Source organism: Molothrus aeneus, chromosome 2 (assembly GCF_037042795.1).
Source record: "Molothrus aeneus isolate 106 chromosome 2, BPBGC_Maene_1.0, whole genome shotgun sequence".
Lineage (NCBI taxonomy): Eukaryota > Metazoa > Chordata > Aves > Passeriformes > Icteridae > Molothrus > Molothrus aeneus.
Window position 1 is genome coordinate 100284164 of NC_089647.1, and position 19459 is coordinate 100303622.

At 38.3% G+C, this 19459-nt stretch overlaps 1 protein-coding gene across 1 annotated transcript in view; it reads right to left on the minus strand.

Moving 5' to 3' along the window:
- Positions 1 to 2115: 2115 nt before the first annotated feature.
- CTPS2 (CTP synthase 2) overlaps positions 2116 to 19459 on the minus strand; it is a 59086-nt gene continuing 41742 nt past the window's right edge. Inside the window, exons 14-19 of the mRNA XM_066571640.1 lie at positions 17880 to 17976; positions 16004 to 16059; positions 15179 to 15275; positions 13626 to 13770; positions 5356 to 5466; positions 2116 to 3695 (exon numbers count right to left, since the gene is read on the minus strand). Coding sequence (XP_066427737.1) covers positions 5397 to 5466; positions 13626 to 13770; positions 15179 to 15275; positions 16004 to 16059; positions 17880 to 17976 — 465 coding nt within the window. The 3' untranslated portion in view covers positions 2116 to 3695; positions 5356 to 5396. The remainder of the gene's footprint in view (positions 3696 to 5355; positions 5467 to 13625; positions 13771 to 15178; positions 15276 to 16003; positions 16060 to 17879; positions 17977 to 19459) is intronic.

Here is a 19459-nt window from a genome sequence, read left to right on the forward strand (position 1 = left end):
TTACAAGCAGGGAAAATATTTAATATATAAACAAATCATCAAAGTCTAAAGATTAAAGTACACAATTTTCACAAGATGAAAGACATTTTAATAGAGTTTATTCCAGCAGTAGGTCAGCTAGGTCACAGCAGGATGTTAAATCTTGCAGCCCCTGAGGTATTTTAGAGAGCAATAAACCAGACAGTACTCAAGATTACTTACTTTTATATGAATAAAGAACAATAGAACTGGTCCACTTCTGTGTTCTATGAAAAGTTTAATTCACATGAAAAAAAAAGTTTAAAAAATGTTTACAGATAAAATCAAGACAATCAACCAGAGATTGGAAAATCAGCATTTCTGAAATTGCTATTCAGAGGGAATTTCCAAGTGAGGCAACATAGATATTTTCTTTGGCCATCTAATAGATGCTGATGTAAATATTCTAAGCCATTTTAGGGCATCTATACAAATATGAGCCTGCTGCATAGTAGAACATATGCAGACTTTTTAAATGCAATTATCATAGGTAAGCTCTCAATTAATTTCACCTTGTTAGCACATGCTAGTTACCAATTCAGACACAACTGAATACCTGAAAAATTTAGACAGTACCCAATAAAGGGAGAAATAGCTGAAATACTAAGTTCATTGTCATCAAAAATACAAAGGCTGCTGCCTGAGAAAATGTGAGAAATCCCTGAACAAAGTAGTAACTGTGTCAACAGTGGGACAGGGTGAAGTGATAAGAGGAAGAGTTTGTCTGGAAGTTATCACAGAGCTAACAGCTACCAATTCACTTTGCAAGCAGGGAAAACTTGAGCACTGTATGGGATAAAATGCTGAGGCACAGAAATACACCACAGCTCCCATGCAGATGTCCCGGGGAAGAAGCCTCCTTCTGCTTGTGTGCAAGGATGAGCTGTTATTCAGTCCTAGGTACAGAAACAACTGTATCATTTGTCTACTTCCCTGTCAAGCTGAGGGAGTGACCTTCTGCAGCATGTTGGAAGAGGCCACATGTTCTCCCAAGAGCAATGTTATTCTGATTGCCCCCTGCTCCACCTCACTCCCTTTTTCAGCAGATTTTGCTCACCTCACGTATGCAGACAGCAAAGTTGAGGGAAATGAGCTTCAGCCAGTCCCACATAGGTTTCCACAGCCCCTGTTCACTTGTGCTGATCTGGCTTTGCTGCCAGCTGAGAAGTCCTCTGGGCTGTAATCACACTCCCTTCTGTCATTGATACAGAGTTTGGGGAGGAAATTTCATTTGCATTGCCATGGCAGCTGTAACAGCTCTCCTGAGAAGGTTAGCTCAGGTTGGTTTGTTGCTTTTACACTTGACTCTCCCTTATCATCCTCCACATAATTTTGGGCAGCAAAACCCTGCCCTTACGATTGTTGACAATCTGCCTTTTCTCTCCTGAAAACTTCCTTTAGCTTTGGACTGCAATTCCTGCTTACACAGGTTCTTGTAGAGAACTCAACCTCTACTTTTAAGGTATTGCTCAAAACTTCCAGGGTCTTCCTGGAAAGCCAGGGCTCAGATGCCTCTAGAGAATTTCAGAAGTAGTATGCCAGAGTCCCATGAATCTGAGGTCAAGTAAGCCTTTTTTGGTACTACTCTGAATAAACAGTCACACTCTGTCTGATATTAATATGGCTTCAGAAAAACAGCAAACTAATGCAGCATCTGGTCCACCCTCTCACAAGAATTCCCTGATGAGGAACAGTCTGTTTGGTCAAGAAAATCCTCCTCACTATCCCCAACCTCTGCAGGCATTACCCACTAGCACATGCAGGTTATGTCTCCAAGCAGTCAAATAATGGGAAGCAATCTCAGGTTAGTACACATTAAATATGTTAGGCAGGTGCTAAAGGAGCTCACCTGTAAAGCTGACAGTGAAACAGGAACCCACACTGCTGAGATGCAACACTGGACTGCAGACACTCAGTAGGATCCAGCTCTGATCACAGAATCAGTGAAGTGCAATACCTACCCCGCAGTCCCATCCAAACTTGCATGCTGCTCCCTTCCTTACAAACAAGCACAGCTTCATGATTTAAAGATGAATTCTCTCTTTAACACCACAGTTCACAATTGGCACTGTGATTCTTTAGCAGGTACCCAAACACTTCCAAATAACACAATTTATTGAAAATGTTTTGAAAATACATTTGCACATTACAATCTTAGGAAATTCTTCACTTTTCACAAAGCAGTGGCCAGTGTCTCATTGGGGAAGACATACAGTGACACCAATTCTGCTGTCAGTATTTCTAAGGCACATATTCACAAACTACTTTAGGAAAGTGCAGCCATAAAAATGCATTTTATGTTTCATTATCATTAAAGCTTCTTTTAGTGAAAAGACAAATTTGTTGTGTAACCTGAGATTTTCTAGAGCAACGCACAGCTCCAAACTTGCTGTTTTACAAAGCTGTAATAAGGAACATGGTGCTTCTTATTTTTGTGCAGATATTGACTTTTGATGAACTAAAGACACTTTACCCAAAACCAAAATTAAACACAACTCTCAAAATTCAGAATTTTTCTTTATAGGAAAATGTGCCCCAAGCATCTGGAGCCCATCAGTTACTTAGCTCAGATTCACTTTCTGTGACAGGTTTGATACTGCCCCAATGCTAATAGGATGCTTACACCCCTTACACCTTAATGCTGCCTTACACCCAGAGCAGCATCTCTCACCTTCCTCTTCTGTCCCAGTGGTTCAGGCTCCAGCCCTGGCTTTGCAGAGCTGTGATGCAGTGAAATAACTTGTGATTTCTAATTAAAACACATCATTCCATTCTATTGGGGAATAAGTGCTACGATGATGGAGTGGTCACAGGATGAAGGAAAACAAGGGTGAGCCTTACTTAATTTGCTTCATACTTATTTACTATAACTAACTGAGTGTGGCACAGCTGGAGCCCAGATAACACCCCAGGTTTATGATTGGTTTTTCTACAACTTTCACAAAAGTGTTAAAACTGGAGTTTAATATATTAACGTATTTACTTTCTCTCTTACAAAGTACAAATATGAAACCACCTTCTAATATCACTTCTGTAATTTTGTAGGTCAGAATTATGTTCAGCATTATCAGACTTCCAGGAGAAATAGAGCAAATGGATTTATGTGAAATCAAATTGCTTATAAAAGCAAAGTGAAAAAACTTGTATCCAACATTAATTACTATAATCACATAGAGCTGAGATACAGCAACCATTTTTCATTTGTACATATTGAACAGCAAAAAAAGTAATAAATATATATATATATACAAACTTAACAGGAAAAAAACCTGAAATGGTTTTCTACTGCTCAAGAGAAAGACAATTTTCTCTTAAATGCTTTAGCGCATTCCCCACCTCATTCCCAAGAGCTAATGCATTTATTCTTCCTGTTCCAAGGCAAACTGAAACCAGTCAAATCTTTCTTCAAATCAAGAAAGCTGTGAACTAGTGAATTGATACATATTCACGAGATCACTCTGGAATATAGGACAAGATAATGATTAACAGCTAAGGGGCACAACTGTTTGGTAACTTTTGAAGCAGCATTTACACAGAACAGTTTTTGCTACAGAACAGTAAAACTGTCATCTGTAAAGAGAATTATTGAACATAGCAGAGGAAGAAACAGTATGAGAACTGCAAGCAGCTTACTCTTCTACTTTCTTCTATTCAATATTGTCCTGTTCCCAAGTTTTCTGTAACATAAAAAGAGGGAGAGGAAGGAAGAATAAATTTTAAAATATCAATTATTAAAAATACTTCATCTTTAACTCAGTTTATTTCATGATTATGTAATTTTCACTCAAATTTTTTGACTCATTTCAAAGTAGTCTTAAGTAAATTCTATGAATAGATGCATTTTATCTAAACTGAAACCACAAAGCTAAATATAATCTACATGTGTATCCAGCTCTGATAAATGGGTAGAATTAACCATGAGATAAAAAAAAAAGCCAATGCTTTTCTTATTTTTTGATATTTGGATTTAGTTATTTAATCTTTTCTAGAGTAATTCTGTTGAATAACAATTGTTATCCACTAGTGACATGTTCAAACAAAATCAGCTTCACTATTGATAACCACTTAACAGCATCACAAAAGTGCATTCATCCAAGCACTGAACAAGTCACCTGCAACAGTAAACAGAGAACTACCATCCATAAATTCCATTGAGGAAAGCAAGGGCTTTTCCAGAGGGACTGTCCTGTACCTTGTGTTGGTCTCAAGAAACAGAACCATTGTGATGTTTGGAGGTGGGAAGGATCCAGGCAAGAGTGAAAAGGAACATCTTGTCTACTTATTTTTTGGTTATTTTAGGGCAGGCATCAGTACTGTATGTACATGTACCAGGTCATTTAATCTCTTAACATTCTGTTCTTTGCTCTCATGATTTGGGGAGGGATCATTATCTTTAACATGTAGTACAGGAGAGCAAAAAAGAATTCAATTGAAAATCACAGAAGAAACCCATGCATCTAAGGACTGAACTCCAGTTTCTAGTATCTCATGCCACTACTTGGATCAGGAACCATCAGGTAGAAATGCTGTTCATATGTAGCCTTAATTGTCTGCTCAGCAGAGCTGCTCAGTGTCAACACCATGTGAGACATGTTCAGAGGGGAAAGTTGTGCCTTTCTCACAAAAGTGCTCAGAAATACTGAAAAGCTGAATGGGAGACTCATACCAGCCCCAGCTCTGATGAATCTGCATAGGAAAAATAAAGTAAGACCAAGTTTCAAGCCCAGATCCTGCAGAGATCAGGTGTCTCACAGGAAATACAACCTCCAAACCAAAAGGAAATCTATGACTACCATGTCTAAAGGTGAAGAAACAACCAATCCAACATCACTCTGGCAAAAGCTATGGCAAACAAAGCTACAATTTTATAAAACCTGTTTGTATCTCTATCACTCTGCAGATTAAATACAAGTATTTATGTTGGGATGTCTTTGTTGTATCAATGCATCAATGCAATTACAGGTGAATATTAAGGCAAAATGAAAAATAATGTCTACACAATGTAATTGAAGTGATTCTAAATTGTAAACTGAAGACACGAAAAAATGAAATATAATTTTAAAATGCATTTTAATATATCTTCAAACACTTACACAACTTGGTTTTATACAGCATCCTACATAAAAGATGTACCCAAAATACTTAGCAGACTTTAGCATCTCATTTTCAGAGTTAAGCAGCAGAAGAGGAAAACAATTAAATGCTACAGACAAGAAAGAAGACATAAGCTCTCAGATGGGACTTGACACAAATGGGAGAATTAAGTTAACTTTATTTCCTGTTTTAAGTCTAAAATAAATCAGTGTCATAAAGCAGTATCAAAACATTTCAGTTTACCTCAATAGCATCATCCATTTCTGTGCTCACATACAATCATTTCAGCTTGTGTCAGAATAAGGAAACTCTTTTTCTGGAGAGCTGTCATCACTTAGGTCACTGTAGCTGTCACTGTTGGAACCAATAAGAATTCAGAAAGATCTAAACCAAATATTTCATTTCAAGCCCTCCAACCCATGATGCATATGATCAACACTTTCCTCAAATGCAACCCATTTCCAGAAAACTTCTTTAGGCTCATGCTAAAAGCATGGTATTTTAGAACACCTTCCTCTAAAGGAATGGGCTGAAGTCTGGAGTGTAAGACCTGATGCAAAATAATGCTCTACCTGATAAATAGTACATTCAATTTCTTTTTGCTTGACTCCCGTACATTCATTCTGCATTTTGCTGGTGCTGTGTGTCTAAGATCATGGTTAACATGATAGATAATAACAGGTATTCAGAGCTAAAATAAAAGGAATTTCTCCCTTATGGTAAAGAAAATCATTAAGTTAAGACAACTCAATCAAAAGTTTAGACAATTTTATTAGCTCACAATTCTACACTTAAATTATAGTTCTTGCTCTTTTACTAAGAACACAAATAATTTTCATTGCACCAAGCAATATCCTGACAGTTTTTCTAGAGGTTTTATCCTCTTTTTTTGTATCCTGAGAGAAGCAGACTGGTTTTCAGAGACCAAATTGCCATGCAAGTGATTGTTTTATAAGTGGTAAGAACAAGAAAACAGTGAAGAACAGGAATCACCACAGTGACTGAGAGAAAAAAGTGCCCAAAAACCACATTTTCAGTTAGTGTCTATTGGGTCTCCAAGTTTATCTTAAACTTAAGTGCACTTCAGAAGTGCCTCCAGCCTCAACTCCTCCCTACTACACTTCATTCTGCAGTCTGTTTTCCAGATGTTTTGATTTCCCCAGATGAGAAGTCAGCAAAGGCAGCACAGGGAACAGATTAAGTGCATTTGAGCAGCAATAATTGTGGTCAGTCCTGTGACCCTCCAGAGCCCAGGCCATGGTTAGCACAGCACAGGGGGGATCTCAGACCCCATTTGTGTGGGATCATGACAGCCTTGGGTGCCAACTCCATGCCAGGCACTGACTGCACAACTGTCCTGTGACACCTCCCCTTTACCACACACCCCTTCATCCTCCAGACAACAGGACCCCACTCATGTCGTGTTCCCCATCTCTGGGCATGATCTCCTACTGAGACATGGAGCACATGGCCCACCCAGACAGAACCTTATCAGTGACTGCCTTATCAGTAATTGCCTGCTGGGCACTGCTTCAAGGGAGCCATGCAGCCCCACAGTCTCTAATGAGACTGCTCTGTGGAACAGTGAACAAACTGCACTCAGCTACTCCGCTGCTTGCTACTGAGCACTGCTTTGTAGCCTGAATTTCACTCTCTCTTCTTCGAGAGAAAATGAAAACTAAAGAAAGAATAGGTAAAAAACCAGACACTTAAACAGAGTGGGACAGGAGGAATGGCACCAACAGTCACCTCATTTAATTTCTACCTCTGTTAGGAAAGTTTCCCACAGTTACAGCAAGTCAGTGTACCAAATTTGTGTAAAACAGCATGGATATTCTGGCTGTCCTAACATTAAGACTTTACTATAGCATTCTGCCCTTGTCTGTGTGACACACACACTGCTGATGTGGCTCTTATAAAGGGTGTGTCACATCAGGCTAGTGTGAAATGCTCAATTGGATCATTTCATCAGCTGGTGATCAATTACACAGTTCAAGTGAGGAAAGTGTTGTTAACAGTATGATCAAGCATGCCAGATGCACACAGACAAACACAACATCACCAACGTTGTACTTACTTTTTTCTGAAAGTACCCATGGAAACATGGAACAAAAATGCAGTATTATTAAAACAGTTTTGCATTTTCACATCACAGCAAAATAGCAAATACTGTCCACAGAGCAGAGAGGAAAACTGATTGTAGAGAACTGCACAATCTTAAGACAGCCATGATTTAAGTCCCAAGTCTTCAGAGGACTTCTGTTTTTTTAATTAGCTCTGCTGCCCAGTGACAATCCCAGCCCACAAACATGCCAGAGCTCTGTAAACAACACAGTATGGGAGTCAGATGCTTAAGTAGAAGTGCTCACCAACCAACAGGGTGAGTGGACAACTGCCCAGCTTAATCTCCTGGAGGCAGTCAGGTGCTGATCCCCACCCAGCACTCTCCTCATAGGTGCTCCCCTACTCAGTGACAAATCCCTTTGAGAGGGATTTGCCCACAGAAGTGGATGCTTCTGTGATTTCACTGATTTACCACCCAAACTTCTTAAGCCTGTTTTCAGTTTGCCAAAACTGAGGCTCACCTGGCCACTAGTGCAGAGGCTAAAACAACTCAGCTTATGACAATTTTGTTCCTGTTCCCACGCTGCCCAATTTCAGTACAAGATTTGACACCAAATCCCAGAGAAGGGCTGACATCATCACATTCTTGACTTCTGCAGTAGCACCTCACAGTCTCCCCTTCTTTAGGGCTGCTCTCTGGGGTGAAAGTCAGTTTGATGTCTCACAAGCAGGCCATAGGGCAAGAAAGGCAGAGAAATACCCAGGTAAGGATCAGCCCTTGGGCTTCAGACTCAGGTAGCTGTCAGCCCCTCAGGTTCAGCTGCTTGAATGATTTGTCTAAGCATACCCAGAACCTGTGGCACCATCTTAAAAATAACAACTGGGCTCCAAGGAAACCTGAACTTCAAGAGTTAGGCTGACAGTGGACTTGAAAGCAAAGAGGGACTCATGAAACTTGGCATATCTACATCTGTGTGCTACAGCTTCAACCAGCGTTGGTGTCAGGTTTTTGAGATTTCCTCTGATGTCAAACATATTAGTATCATGTGTAATCTGAAGGAAAACCGTAGGTGGCATTAACCAGAAGCAAGCCATCTTTTCTCTTTGGAATAAATTTGTACTTTGTTCCAAATTACAATGAGTTGGACACAGATATTAAATACAAAACCCAAATGGATGCTTCGTGCTCACAGTTGGTAATATTCAGTAACCTTACTTAAATCTGCTGGCTGTGAAAATGGTAGTGGTGAGAAACCAAATAAACCCAGTTTTCTTTAATGAAATTCTTTTTCACACTGAGCCAACCACTGAAAAAATGTGCTTACATTTGCTTCAGCAAGTTTTCTCTCAGTCTGTGTTCAAATTAATCAGTAATTATCTTGTGCAGGAGCCCGACACCCACTTCATCTTATTTGTAACAATTCTTACAACAGTGGACAACAACAAGGAGGTACTGAGCAAATCTGAGGCCACCAGATCTAAGACCTAACCCCAACAGATTTTGTTTGTTTGTTTGTTTGTCTGTTTTTGTGGGATCTCAAGTATAAAGTGGTGGCCAAGGAAAAAAAACATAACAAAACTCAATGCAGTGTCACTGGATCTAGTCAGTCACTTTAGATTAAGAATTTTGGTCACCTCACTCCTGTAAAATGGATACTATGAACTTTCTGGTTTTCACTTGGAAAATCCAGATTAATATTCTTTAGAAACAAAGCAGCAGTTTCAGGGAAGCTTTTCTTTCATTCATTTTTAATGTACAATTGACAAAAAACTCCTTTTCCAGAAACATAAGGAATTAAAATAATTGCTACAGTAATGCTATACCCTGCAAGGTGCCAAGCTAAGTGCATTTCTTCCTCAGTGCAAATTAAAGATACATGAAGTACAGATAAATTTAGTACAGACTGCAATTGTTTTAAGTTGTTTAGCTTTTGAGGACTCAGCAAAACAAAATCTGCAAATTATTGTAATTTATTTCCCCACAAAAAAGCCTAATTATTAAAATTATTGTGTCATTAAAACATTCTTTTGAATAAATGAATATTTGATTGTGAAATGGTTATAATTGCAGTCACCCATATTCTTGGTACATATGTTTATGACTATTATATTGTCATAAAAATCACAGATATCATTTACAGTCATAAAAAATTTATCATTTAAAATCATGATCATCATTTAAAATGATGATCATCATGATACAACCCTATGCCTCCATAAAACATCATTTCATTTGGGAATCCCTCAGCACAAACCCAAAACTCCCCAGTTCTGACCTGTGAGCCCCCTGCCCTCACATAACTGGGCCTAGGATAAAATCTTCATCTGGGACTGGCACCAGCAGCTCCCTACAATCACTGCAGAGAAACAGGCTCTGGCAGCATGTAATGCATAACTGACCCACAGAACAGTTATAATGGGCTATTTGGGTCCTTAAAGTGCATTTTCACTTTACAACTGCAGAAAAAGGCTTGAGGTCACTAGCTCAGAAGGGTTTTCACTGTAAACATCTAACATTTAAATAACAAAGTTAAATGACATTACTAGCCATTACTAAGTGCCAGTATGGTCAATAAAGGATTTTCTTTAAAACATTTCTGTGGTTTTCTGTAAGAGCTCTGAGGGTAACAGGGTCTTTGCTGTCCCAACCATCCCCACCTGGGACCTGCACCACTGGAAGGTTACTGGAGCCAGAGCACTTGCCTTCTGTGGCAACTGTGGTACTGACTGAGGACACCATCCCTACCAGGACAGCTCCCACCCCTGGCTCCTGGAGTGCCACCTTTCATGGAGCAGGCCCTCTCTTGCTGCTCTCCTGACAATCTTCAAATCCCATTTCCATCAAATCACATGTCTGGATTCAGCCAATGGCAGAAGCATGATACTGTGCCAAATGTGTTCTTGACTGGGGACAATGTACAGGGGACATCAGGCACAGAACAGGTCACACAGGCTGGTTTCTGTCCTGTTCATAGGTGCTTTCCTCCACAGCTGGTCTGAGAGAGAGCTGGACCATGCTAATACAGTAAAGCACCATGTGGGCAAATTTTCTGAGGTTTTTGGTGTTTCATTTAATGCACCATTCCTTCTGTTCTCTGGCTTTTTTTCTTTGTTCTTTGTCTCTGAACACAGCTCATAGGTCATCTTTCATTAATATTTTTCCTAGAACTCAAGAGTACTCTGTGACTAGATGGCACTGGATTGGTACTTCACATTAGCATATTCACTAATGCTTTGCACAGTTTTTTCTTTTGCAGTAGTCAGTGTTGCCTACACTTACTCACCTAGGAACACCTCTCATTTCCTACATTTCCTCCCTTGTACTGGATATTTGTGTTTAAATTATTTACCTTTAGCTTCTTATCTTCTTCCTCCAAAGATGTCATTATATTCAACAGAGATTACTAAATTCCCTACATATTTTTTGTTACTTCTTTGTTCTGAATAGCGCTTTCATCTCTTATTCAAATGACATTATTTGCAAATATAATTAATGCACTCAGGCTTACTCTTGCAGGCCATTAATAAAGGTGCTGGTTGTAGACAAAGAAGAAATAAAGCCTGCTGATGCTAAACTGGATAAGGGGGAAAAACACATCAAAACAAAACAAGCAACATGGCTTTACTGTACACCAGTGATTGTGCAACCATATTATACTGTTCCCAAAGACAAGTCAGTTTTTATTAATTTTTTCAAATGAAACTCCGTAAGTCTCAGTAAAAGCCAACAACATTACATGTGAAGTTCCCCTCTTCATCCACTAGTTTCCTGTTAAAACCCTTTGTGTTCTCTTTTAAAGCAGCATATCTGTGGGTATTGTACACTTTTGAGTCTCATGTAGTTCTGGTTTTCTCTGTCCTTGAAAATGAAAATGTAAACTGGCAGCCTCCCACCACATTCCTCACTTCTATATGAAATGGTGACTTCAGTATTTCCATGGAAAGGTTTGGAAAAGGTCATGATCTAAAGCCATTCACAAGGAAATGAAGTGCAGGGCTTTGATGGTTGGGCACTCATGCCATGAAGCACAAGAGGCTGAAACCACAAAGGCAACTTGGGAGCCCAACTTGTACTTCAGGTAAATAAGTAACAATTAATCACTGAGCTACTCTTTGGTCAGTTCTTGACTGTCTCTTGGTGTATACACTGACATTTCTAGGAACTAAATTTTCCCCAGAGGATGCAATCCAGTTTCAAACTAGGTATGCTCATGCCTATGTGGGCCTACATCTGTACCAGACTAGGCCTTACAAAAATTTAAGAGACAGTTTATTCACTTTCATTTATTTGGGGCACTCTCCCAGAAGTAGTAATGCATCCTTGAAGTTATTATTAGCTTTGCTTACAAGCTAGGGCTTCTGTCCAGGTGTCAAATATTCTAAAATCACACCCTAATTATGGGGCTATTAAATGTTCTGGAGTAATAGTTTCCTGTTAAGACTCTCATGCTGAAATACCCATTTCCTTTTGTCTCAGGACTTCATCATTCACTCTCTCTTTAGTGTTTATGGTAGCCTTGCTTTGGTAATCTGCTCAGCTTGCTGGTCTCCACAAATTCTCTGCCAGCTTACTTTGCTCTAGTCCACAGCACAACTAAAACTCAGGTGGGTGGTGCTGGATGAGGTGTGCAGAAAATCCTCTCCTCAGATTTATTTCAGCCTTGCTAGGACATGCCTTAGCTTTACAACTGAATGACATCACCAGCATTCTGGGGTTTAAAGGTTTACATTGGAAAGCTTTCCACTCAGCAGCTGGGTATGTTAATATGAGTGTGTGTACTGTAACTAACTGCAATTCCCTCCTGAACATTCTTCCATACAAAATCTTCCTCTTTTAGCCTCACAATGCCTTCCTATTCCAGTGATCTTTCTCAAGACACAGGGGTATTGCTTGATTGATGTCTAACTAGATAAATAGCAAAACTGCAATTTTATAGATTAAGTTTTGGAGTATGGATTTTTGTCTTTGCTAAATGTTTAAGATTTGGTAGGAGTTTATTCTATGAACATGAAGAAAAAGAGTTGGGTATACATTTTGAATGATTAATTCAAATAAGTCTAAATGAGGCAAGTTCAGTAATGGCTGAAACTTTAGGTCAGGGTTAGATAGCATATAACACTAAGGGATGTAAATTAGCAGGATGCATGCAGATCACTTGAAAAAGTAATTTTTCTTTATCTCAGAGAAATAAATATGGTTACTTATGGGACAAAGCAGTGTAAGTAAGCATATTGGGGCCTGTGAAGTGTCAGAGTGCCCACCAAGAGCACTCTGTTATGCTGAAGATCACAGTGATGGAAGACTCTGCCTTGCAAAGTTTTGATCTGTGTATTTCACCAGCACACCTTTTAAAAGGTAGCTAACATTATAACTGCTTCTAACAATAACAGCCTAAGGTAACAGGAGTGTTTCAATCAAGCTCTGGTTTGCAGCTCAAAAATTCATTCTCTTTGTATGTACATCACTGCACAACCAGGCAGAGTGAATAAAAATTGATACCCATAAAGGAGTAGGGAACCAAAACAGATTGGTCTGGTCTGGCTTGGCTGTTTTCCCATTAATACTCAAACTTGAATAAAATTTCTATTTCTCTCCTAACAAACACATCTTATTTTAATAGAACACAAGATTCAGGGAAAAAAAAAAAGCCCAACCCACAGAATTAATAAGTTTGGTGTCTTGTTTAGAGGAAAAGCCAAAATGCCAGACTTGGATCTGTTCAATCTTATTATTCAGTCATTTTATGATTTTTTTAGATTTTTTGTTACTGTGTACAAAGCTTCCCTCTGATTTCTTTATTATTGCTATTATAATGAAATTTTAACTGTTCTTAATATCATTGAAATAAACAAGAATTAGTTAACCCTGGATAAAAAAACATTGGTACATTCAATAAACCAAAGCTTCTTGTCCAAGAGACCAAGGACTGAGTTCTGACCTAGATCCAAATCCTTCTGTAAGTCTAAAGGTATCCCAACTGTTTTATTTCAAGCCTGTCTCTGAAAGATAGTATTTATTATTTAGCTACTGCAAAATAAAATCAGTGCTTTCTTTGTTGTTGTTACCATCATTCAAGTACAACTAGGTACGAATTTCACTTCATTGCTTGATCCTCTAGCAAATCTCTTTCCCTATGAAGCTACCGTCAATGGAAGTTAACACAGGAGGCTGCTATCTTCATTTGAATTTATTAAGGTTTTTTTACTTTTTCTGATTGTAATGTGGAGTTCTGGCTTTAGCCCTAATAGCCTCTGAAAAGGAAGAAGTGAGGAACTGTGCTTTCTGCTTACAGGTTATTTTACACCCAGGTATATGACAGGCGCTCAGTCACAAGTAAATCAATACATGAAGAACTCCCTTTCCTCTTCTGGGCTTCTGAATTGAAGGATGGGATAGTCCCTCCAAAAATATGACTGTCAAATGCAGGCAAGCAACAAAGAAAGATTACCTTGGAGACAATTTACATCCACGCTGCAGGTATGCATTCAGTGTCCCAGTTGCTGCCAGCAACAGTCCAAGGTATGGAGGTGAAGGTTTCATAGGTCTTGAGGAAAATTCTGGGTGGAACTGAACTCCCACAAAATATGGGTGATCTACAAAATAGATATCAAAGAAAATTACACAATGTAGGAAGAAGATAGTAGAAAAACTTTTAGGAAAAAACCTTATTGAAGATTTCAGACTAGAGTCCAGAAGCCAGAGCAGCACATGTCAATTTAAGGGTGAGGCAGCAGAAAACTTCTTTCCACAAAAAGCAACGGACAACAGAGGCAGAAGGTTAGCAAGGCAAACCAAAGAAAAATTACCCTCTGATTCATAAAAACTGAATAATAAACCTGTACCAACATGTAAGGGTGGAGAGAGAGGGGCACAATCAGAGAAGTCACAAAGTTTACATTTATCATGTTATTTTCATGGTATTTTGGTTTCCAGTATCTATTTATGCATGTCTACTCAGAACAATATGCTCAAAGCAGGGACAAACTCAAAGTTAAATCAGGCTGCTGACAGCTTTGTCTAGTCAAGTTTTGAAGGTCTCTGCTGCAAGGATGAAGATTTCACAGACTCTGTAGGTGATACACTCCAGTAATGTCTTATCCTTTGCCTATACTGAATGTATACATATTCCATAAATAAAACATAAATTGAGAAAAATGAAACACATATTGGAACCTGACCAAGAATATTTGAGGGTGCTTAGGGAGCAGGGCAATGTCACTGTGAAACTGGGATATAGGTTTCTATATAAAATCTATAAAAAGCCAGAGGTCTCTGATGAGTAGGAAAAGGCAGTCACCATGCCCTTCTTCAAGACAAAAAGAAGGATCCAAGGAACCACAGAAAATTCCTGACCTTCAGAACATGAAGGTGAGGAAGACTGGCACAACAAGCCTGAGAAGAATCTGTCTTTGGATGCAGGGAGAGCACTGGCTTTCCTTAATTCTGACTTTAGCAAAGCTTTTCCTATGGTTTCCTACCCTTTAAGTTGGAAGCTGTAGACTATGGGCAGACCACAAAGTGTGTTAAAAAAATGGCCAGACACCTGGATTCAAAGAACAGTCAGGAGTGGTTTGAAGTCCATGCAACAGCATACTTGGAGGTACTCAAATCTTGACTGATACAACTCTGGAGAACCTGGCCTATATTTGGAGGTAGCCCTGTGCTGAAGCAGAAGGTTGGACTATATGACCTCCCAAATCACTCAATGATTCTACATAGCCAAATCCCCCTGAGCTAGATTTAGGACTTATGGAAAAGGAGCACATTTGTCCCACATAATCAAATACATGCACAGTCTTTGCAAAGTGTGAGACTTTCCCTAACCTACTCTGAATTTTCACCCATTGTAATACGTAAGTGGAGTTAGCAGTATCCCCCAAAATGACCTTGGCTGTTAAGACAGCTAAATATTGTGCCTACATGTCATTCAACAACCTATAGTTTATAGTTCATACAGTTTTAACAGATGCAGTAAGTAATTCAAATAAATAAGACACTTACTCTCTAGTTCAATAATTTCCATCCTGTTCCCTTCTGTATCATGGCCAACAAATTTTAAACCTTTCTCTTCAAAGCAGTGAGTCAATTCTGGGTTCACCTGGAACATTGAAAGCAATAAAAATGGTAGTTCTGTTTATTTTTCTATTTAACAAACAGTGGCAGTTAATTGTAATGGTTTTTACAGGCATACAAGAATGAAGAGAATTGGGTAAGGGTTGGGAACTTTTGCTTTCTTGTTTTAACAACTGGCATAAATTTGTAAAAGTGGACGTGTTTATTAATAAAGAGATGAATCAGTAATTTTAAAAGTTACTGTGCAACACTCAAAAATTAAGGCCAGGGTCCCTTCTGCTTGCTGCTCTTCTGAAACCAAGCAGCCTGAATTCCCCCTTTTTAAATGGCCGACTAGATGCCTACTGACCTCCCCTTTGAGGAAGGAATTTCAGTGGTTATGACAAAAGCTGGAATGCAACTCTTCCTTCAAACTGAAGAGCTCTGCAGTGAGCTGTCTCATTTCCTTGATGATGTTTTAACCATTCAGTTAATATCCAAACTTGAGCAGGTTTGCCACCATCACGTTCTCCTCCCTTTTAAGGAAGGTTAATATTGTTAACCTGAATCAGATACAGCATGCACAAATCTGATAGTTCAAGGCCCTTTAGAGACACTGATAGAGTCAGATCTCTTCTGAACTACCTCAGAGATAACTCCAGGAGTCCACCTCATGTGTGTCTTCTTGAATGTCAGTATTCTGAAAGTATTCAGGCACCTTATCCCAGATGTTTGCATACAGAGGAGTGGACCCATACAAAGGACAGTGCTTACCTCATAGCGATGCCTGTGTCGCTCCTCTACAAACATTTCATCACCATAAAGCTTCCCTGAGTATACAACAAAAGAGAAATTAAAAGCCCATGTGTTGCTTTAATAATTGCTACAATTATTCCTTGTAATTCAAACCTCAAAGAAGTCACATTTAACAGTTGTTAAACACAACAAGACCTTACTCATCTCACTGCATTTTTCTGTTCTTCCTGAGTGGAAGAACACTCATCACTCATTCTGAGTGATGACTAGTTTCTTTTAATTCACTGTTACCTGAGTTTATTCAGGATTCATATTCAACATTCCTTGACTAGAAATAGCTTAGGCAAACTAGACTCTAAACACAGTTTAACTAATTTAAATTGTAAAGCTTTAAAGAAAAAAGCCTGAGTGAGCCAGCAATGTAAAATCCCTTCAGGGTTTTACAACAGTTGTACACAAAAGATGCAGGGAAGGAAGCCTTTTAGTAGCATCTGTTCCATTTTAATAGATTATGCATGGCACCTGGCATAGTACCTCCAAAGAACAGAGAATATTGTTTTTCTCTGTTTTCCTGATCTCATTACCCTGATGACTCTGGCAGTCTTCTGTGCGTCATCTCGAACACTCTGCCTTTCATAGCAACTAGGACAAGTTTGAGATTGCAGTAAACCAGATTTCAATCATATCTCTTACTTTTAATCATGGCTCAAACTTTGCTCTCAATTTACACTAAGGTCATGAGAATTACTGTCTTGCTAGGGGATTGGTACATGAACTAAACTGCCAAGAACATCTTCAGAAATTGTAGAATAATAGTACTGCTATTTTACAAAGTATGGTGTATGTCTTAATTTTAAGGGACCACCTTTTCAAAACTATTATTTTCATCCAAGTTGTAAAACATAAGAAAAATAAATCAGATTTCCTGTTAAACTACCATAGCTTATTATTCTTTCCAAAGATCTAAACAGATTTAAACAACTCTTAATATTGGTCAAGAGTTACAACACATGTTAATTTTTATTAACTTTTCCAGAAGTGTTTAGGTCACACAACAACTTGTACATTGTGATATGCATATTTATATCACACATAGGCAAAGTATCACCTAGGCTAGTTAGATCACTAGTATGGGCATCTCTAGAATTGCAGATTTTTCATCAAGTGTGCATGTGGTATTACACTCTCTGGTCTCCTGCTGAAGTAGATGTAATTTTTAAGTACTCAGAAGGATACATTCCTTAAATTTAACATAGCTAAATAGAGAATACCTCAGATCAATATTGGGGCAGGGCAATATAAGAAATACACATATATTTAGTTAATGGACAAGAAACTACTTTTCACACTTTTGCAGCATCATCTACATTACTACTGTACAATGGGCTGATTAATAGGACACAAGTATTACTTCAATTTTAAAATACACATAGATCTAATTAAATAATTTTTTCTGTATTCTGGTTTCTTTTATTTTGTTATCTGAAGTGTCCCGTTACAGCAAATAATTTTCCTTTTCTGCAACATATACTTTGCTTTCCCAAAACAAGACTGCTTCCAGGATTAAGCTAGAAAACAGGAAGAAAGCACTCTGACCTTCTCAAGAACATAATGAATTAAAATGCCATGAGAAGAATTTCAGTTTTCTCAACATTTTACTCATTGCTTTTAAAAAAGCATTGGACCCTCAGTGACAGTTTCACTGGGAGTTACAGATGCCTCTCGTTTCTTTTTTTCACTCCAATTCTCAGTAAATGTAAATAACAGGATCAGTGAACGAGCTCAGGGAAGCTGTCACCTAACTGTTTGCTTAAGATTATAGCATTTTTTGATTTTCCATGTTACAAAGCTCCTATCCAGAAGGCAAAGTCATAAGAGCAGAAAAATAACTTACTTAAAACAGAATTTTCAGTTTTAAAAACAGTCCTCCTCTTCCCCAGTCTCATTGTTCCGCCCATATCTCCAGGATTGTGTTCTGGCATGTCAATAACCTGTAGAGAAATGTTGCTCAGACACTGTTTCATTCAACAAATAAAAAAATCCTAAAACAAACAAGCCTAGCCTAGCAAGTGGCATAGATTTTTAAGTGGCAACTTTTTGTATTTTACCTCCAACCATTCCCAATCATTATTTCTCTTTTGTTTTTCTAATGCTTTGTTCTTCAATACTGCATTGCAATAGACTGACAAGGTTAACCAGTTAGTGACAAATGTTTTCATTTAATGTTAAGATTAACAAAAGCAACTTACTAATTTTTTATTTTAATTTTTTGGAGTGAGAAAAACACCTTTCTTTTAAAAATTACACCAAAATGTTACCAATAGGATAACTCTGCCCAAAGCTATTCTTTGTGCTAAGATAGTACACAGATTTTTAAAAATTCAAATTCATAGACCAAAAAAGTCCACCAAGTAATAAAGACACCATCTCTGGAAAAACAAAGTCCCTCGACCTCACAGAGGCTGAAAGATTATACATATTAAATATGAGTAAATAATATGGGTTGAAATTTCTGTACACTAGGCCATTTCTTATATTGCTTTTTCTTATGGTAAGAGGCAGACACAGCTGCGGTATCAAGTAAGAAGGCAACCAACCTCTTTCTTGGGAAATAGGAAGAGGGGAAGGGCATGCAGCAGCAGAGTGAAAAGAGGACACTTGCAGTGAGAGGATAATGTTGTAAAAGCAGAGTATGGGAACAGGTGACTCCAGTATGTGTGTGCTATTTCAGATTATAGATATAACTAACTTATCACAGAAAATGGAAAACCATTCCTCCCCTTCACCTCTATTAAAGGGCTTCTCAGACTGCTGAAGAGTTAACAAAATGCTGGGTTGCCTTTTATGAAGAATATGCTATTTAACATAAAATTTAAAGACAAGGATATACAAATACTGGATTTGAGGACTGAAGCAGAGGAGTCAAATGGCTTCTACGTGGGTCAAGTGAAACCCAGAACAGCGAGACTCAGGGCATGTGAGAAACCGCAGCTTAGTGGAAGGAGTGCACCCAGATTGCTCAGTTTAAAAAACTTTGCAGGGTCTCACAATCCAGTTTAGAGGAAATCTGTCTAAGAGAGGTAAAACAGTTTGAAATTGTAGAAACATGAGCTGAAGCCTTGACCTATGTACTTGTATTCACATAAATACAGTCATTGAGAAATGTAATTGACAAAGAAAATTTCTAAAAATACAAATATTCACATATATGGATAATCTCAAATGGATTTTTATTAACCTTAATTTGCCCTCTGAGAGTAATGAAAACAATATCTGATGATACACTTCATAAAGTGAAGTTATTCCGTTTAGGAGGGATGGTGGAAAGTGCTCAACCTTTGGCCTTGTGCCAATGCATTTCAGCTGTGTAATTATCTCTGTACAACCTTATACATTCAAAATGTTATTTATAAGCAATATATTCATTATAAAATGTCATGAGCAGGAGTTGTGATCAAACCAATGGGATATTAC